At 29.9% G+C, this 5332-nt stretch overlaps 1 protein-coding gene across 1 annotated transcript; it reads left to right on the top strand.

The window, feature by feature from the left end:
- Positions 1-1861: 1861 nt before the first annotated feature.
- On the top strand, positions 1862-2664 carry LOC111892788 (uncharacterized protein At5g01610). Its single transcript, XM_023888837.3, has one exon. It carries the CDS (start codon positions 1950-1952, stop codon positions 2445-2447), a length of 498 nt encoding a protein of 165 aa, XP_023744605.1. The 5' UTR covers positions 1862-1949; the 3' UTR covers positions 2448-2664.
- Positions 2665-5332: the final 2668 nt, after the last annotated feature.

The raw sequence follows: 5332 nt of genomic DNA, 5'->3' as shown, positions 1-5332 counted from the left end.
AAAAAATAATCCTAAAATGTTCTACATTATCTATCCTAACTACATTTTGAAATTCAACATTTAAGGGATAAGATAAAAATGAATTTTATCTTATCCCTCCAAAACAAACTTGGATTCAATACATATATATGACATATTCCGCCAAAACTCATTTTTATTTTTCATTCCACGCTCCTGCAAAAAGTGGGTTTTTATTGTGTTTTATCTATGTTTTTTCCTCTTCGTTTATATTGATATTCACAACAGTAAATCAATATTTCTTCTTTTCTACAGCCTTCTATAGCAGTAAACAATTGTTAGTTTGGTTAATCGAAGTAAAAAAGGTACGCATTTCATTGTTTATACTTATTTTTCTGTGATTTATAGTTTTTAATTAGGTTTATTTTATTTACATTCAAAAGTATAATCATGTTCATTTAAATAGATTTGTGTCAACAAAACGCATATAAAAAACTAATAGAAAACAAATATATAAAAGTTCATTATAAACCAAAAATACAAAAATAATGCAAGTCCGCATACTTAAACAAAGTCCATAATTCATACTTGAAAAAAAATTGTAAACTATCTATATTTGTTAACCAACTTTAATTCGTTATTTTCTTCACCAATATCTTTTAATTACATTCTTTGTATAATCATTTTTTATGGTATGTTATGATATCCGTTTATGCATTTACTCTTCTCTCCAACTTTATGTATTTCATCTTACATTTTACAGTGTACAACATATATGAGTACCAACATTTATTATGGCGTGAATGTATAGTTTTACGTTTGACTGTAAACATGAGGCTTCAGCTCGGTTGTCCGAACAATGATTTAGAAGAGACAAAATCATTTGCTGATTTTATTCATCTTTTCAGAACCATCTTGATGATCCATCGTATTTTCAAGATAAAGCTATTTTGGTCCCTACTAATGAAAAAGTTGATGCTATCAACGACTACATGTTAGAATTGATGAAAGATGAAAGGAAAACATATATGAGTTTAGATTCCTTATGTGAGACCGAGACAGAAGATTCTTTTGAGGAATCAGTATACTCTCTGAATGTGTTTAACGCTTTTAAGGCCTCCAGACGGTCATTATCAAATAGCAGTTTGTTTCACTATGACCATTAACAAAAGTCAAAGACGGTCATTATCAAATGTTGGATTATACTTGAGTAAACATGTCTTCACCCATGATCAGTTATATGTAGTTGTTTCTCGTGTAACAAGCAAAAAAGGTTTGAAGGTACTCATATGTGACAAGGAAGGTCGTTCAACTAATAAAACAAAAAGTGTTGTCTACAAAGAGGTCCTGCAACGTTTATAGTTATTTATCGATTTCAGTATTTCTTCTTAACTTTTCAATAATAACAATAGCTATAAACTTTCTTTTATAATTATTATGCAATATATATAAATGTTTTGGTAAACTTTTTAATACGTTCTCCGCGTTTAACGCGGATTATAATTTAGTTATGTATGTAATACACGAATAATAACCTAGTGAGGGTAATAAAATAGGAAAGAGAGATAAGATGCAAAATAACTAAAATACCATGACCCGAGGGGCTAGTGGAGTGAGTTAAAATATCATAAAAAATTTATCTCCAAGAGTAAAACTACAATCTAACAGGCTAAAAAAAGACAAATTTTACAATTTTAGATCCATACGGATCAAAACAAAGAAAAAAAAAACACAAACCACGAACCCAATTGTAGATTTTTTTTTTTTTTTTTTTTTACATTGTTGGCTATAAATTTTTTGGTATTTATAAATTTATCTAAACTTAATTAATGTAATTTTAATTTTGTTAACAAGAATACATTTTTAAGAGTTTCAGAAGTGGTAGGTAGGAACGTGGGGTATATAAAATTCCCCTCATCCACGTCTCAATAGTATCGGGCTATCGGCTCTACCAGTACCAGTCAGACACTTTGACTTTCCGCATTCCCAAGATGACGTCTCCGGTGGCCCTGCTCTCTTTCCTCCTCCTATCTCTTCCACTTCTCTACTCCGCCGCCCCACTCACAGCTTACGAAGCCCTCGAACAATACGATTTCCCGGCGGGTCTGCTTCCACTGGGAGTCACAGGCTACACTCTCAACGAGGACACTGGAGAATTTGAGGCGTACCTGAGTGAGACGTGCTCTTACTCCGTCGAAGGCTACGATCTCAAATACAAGTCCACCATCAGCGGAAAAATCAGCAAAGACAAGATCACCGACTTGAAAGGTATCAGCGTAAAAGTTGTGTTTTTCTGGGTGAACATCGTGGAGGTCACCCGCGACGGCGATGAGTTGTCTCTCTCCGTGGGGATATTGTCGGCGTCATTTGACATCAGTGGATTCATCGAGTCCCCACAGTGTGGATGTGGGTTCGATTGCAACGATATTCGAATTGATGAGATTACGGAAGAGAATAAGATGGATATGGTTTCGGTTTTGTCCTTCTGAATTAATCAACAGGTTTTGTTGATTATAATAAACTTGTTTTCCACCTTCAGGAAAAATCATAGCTAGCATCGTTTTCTCGATGGTTTAGGGCTTTCGGTTGTGTACCTAATTATTAATTGTTAGGTTAGCTAATAGTTCGTTACAAGCAGATTACAAATTCTGTTGTATGAATTGGTTATAAATTTAACCATTTAAATAAGAGAAAAATATCCTCTAACTTTTTGTTGATATAAATCCTCTTACCCAATAAAGATATCTTTGATAATGTTCATTTGATCATATTTTAATATATATTTATTTAATCATATTTTAATATATTAACTTGACATATGTTCATTTAATCATATTTTGTTCATTTAATCATATTTCAATATATTAACTTTGACATATGTCATCAATAAAATCATTTTATTGAGATTGAGTAGAAAAATTTATAGTAATATCTATGATAATATTCATTTAATCATATTTTGTTCATTTAATCATATTTTAATATATTAACTTAACATATCTCGTCATTTCATTGAGATTGAGTAGAATAATTTATAAAAACAAAAGTAAAAGAATATTTAATTTCTTTTTAAATAATATTACATAAATTAGTAGCAAATCATTGCATTGCATAAAATGACAATAGTCATATAATTTCGTTACATAAATAATTCATTTTCTCAAGGTTAATACACCTACAAACTCTACAAACTCAGTATTAATGTTTTAAGTTATATTTTAATTCATTTGAATAAGTTGTTGGAAGTTATATTTTACAGATAAAATAAGTTGTTGAGCAAAAAAGAGGCAAATTTAGGATGGTAGCTGAGTTGGGAAGAAATGAAGCAGAAAGTGCGTTAACATGTGACACATGCCTCCTAATTTAGACTTAAGCGTCTCATAATCCGGAAGAATTCGAGTACAAATGCGGGCAATTTTAATTACGCCTTTCGTAATCTCTCGCAATATATATATATATATATATATATATATATATATATATATATATATATATATATATATATATATATATATATATATATATATATATATATATATATATATATATATATATATATATGTTCAGGTTCATTTGAGACCATTCTAATTTTGTGAGACCGTGACATCAAATCTAAAAATAATTTTAAAATGCAAAATAAATGGAAAAATCCAAAAGTTCTTTTTTTAAATATTATTTTCGGAACTTGAATTAACTAAAAAAAAATAAAAAAAAATCTCGTTTTTTTTAAATACGTGAAATATTCTAAATAGAATATTACACTGGCATATTCTAAAAAACAATTTTAAAATTCAAAATAAATGGAAAAATCTAAAAATTCTTTTTTTAAATATTATTTTCGGAACTTGAATTAACTAAAAAAAAATTAAAAAAATTCTATTTTTTTTTTTGAAAAATACGTGAAATATTCTAAATAGAATATTACACTGTACATATTCTAAAAATAATTTTAAAATGCAAAATAAATGAAAAAATCAAAAAATTCTTTTTTTAATTATTATTTTCGGAACTTGAATTAACTAAAAAAAATAAAAAAATGCATCTCACGGTCTCACAAAATTAGGCCGTCTCACATGAACCTAACCCTATATATATATATATATATATATATATATATATATATATATATATATATATATATATATATATATATATATATATATATATTATGTATTATTTTTTATTTAACGGGATCAAACATTAAAGATACTCTTCAGAATAGTCGTTTTCAGAGACTAGAAGGCGATTTGAAGGTTAGAAGGTTGACTAGGAGCAAAAAATTGAAGGATCAAAAGCAAAATCATCAAGGAATGTTTGGTTTGTTTTGCTATCTATATTCAATGTGATGACTTCTTTATGTTCATCGTTTCTGATTTTGGGGATAAAAACCCTTTTACTTTAGACGTAGATGAACCCTAAAGATTTTGTTTGATTTCTCTTGGATGTTTTGGGTTATTTAATTTATCTTATTTGTTTAATCAAATATCCATATGTTAAAGCTTGTATCTTTATTGCCTATTGTTGAGTAAATATAGTCTAGATGAATAATTTGACTATTTTTAATTGAATCATGGTTGATCATGGTCATTGACAATTATGACTAGTGATAGACCAAATCTTATGGTTATGTTAATAAAGTAATTAACTTTAATGTGTGTGATTTGCAGATGGTCATTTTGTGTAATTGGTTTTTGATGCGACTCAAATCTCTGAGAGGTCTTTTAGACTGTTGCTTCAGTGGGGATCTGAGAACTGTAAGTCCCAAAAGCATGAACCAAATAGTAATCAATCGAGATCACTAAACAAGGGCGGAATCAATGCAAAGTAAATCAAGAATAAACGCTTAATCAACCGAATGCACACGATTATATTGATGAAATCGTCTAGTACAATGGAGATCTTCACAATGGTTGGCCTTTACAATGATATGACAGAAAAGCTAAACTAGAAACGGTCATGTAAGTCTCCTTATATAGGGAACACAATTATACAAGGAAACCCTAAACCCAACACGCCTAAGGACCGAAATCAAGACTAATTTCGGTCCAACCCTCGCCGAAACCCATATTAAGACTCAATAAATGAACAACAAAGCCTAACATGAACATGCCTAACACAAACCAACAATGTAGGACCTAACAATCTCCCCACTGGTTTGATGCTAGCTTGATCTCAAGGCTTGTCAACAATCAACACATCTGAGTCTTCCAAAGCACCTGCCCACATCCTCTTGTTAATGATTTCTGCAACCATACCAGTAAACTCTTTGGCTGCAGCCTCTAAAATATCATCTTTGACCACGATCTGATGACCTGCAAGAGTATGAATATCATGCTCACCAAATTGTAACAGATCCTTATCTTCAAGGAGACGA

The sequence above is a fragment of the Lactuca sativa genome, chromosome 5 (genome assembly GCF_002870075.4).
Source record: "Lactuca sativa cultivar Salinas chromosome 5, Lsat_Salinas_v11, whole genome shotgun sequence".
In the NCBI taxonomy this organism is placed as follows: Eukaryota; Viridiplantae; Streptophyta; class Magnoliopsida; order Asterales; family Asteraceae; genus Lactuca; species Lactuca sativa.
Note: the sequence above shows the minus strand (reverse complement) of the source record. Positions and strands in the feature narration are given on the sequence as shown.

What these genes read in the sequence shown, in the direction of transcription:
- LOC111892788 (XM_023888837.3), top strand. Translation starts at nt 1,950, where the DNA reads ATGACGTCTCCGGTGGCCCTGCTCTCTTTCCTCCTCCTATCTCTTCCA.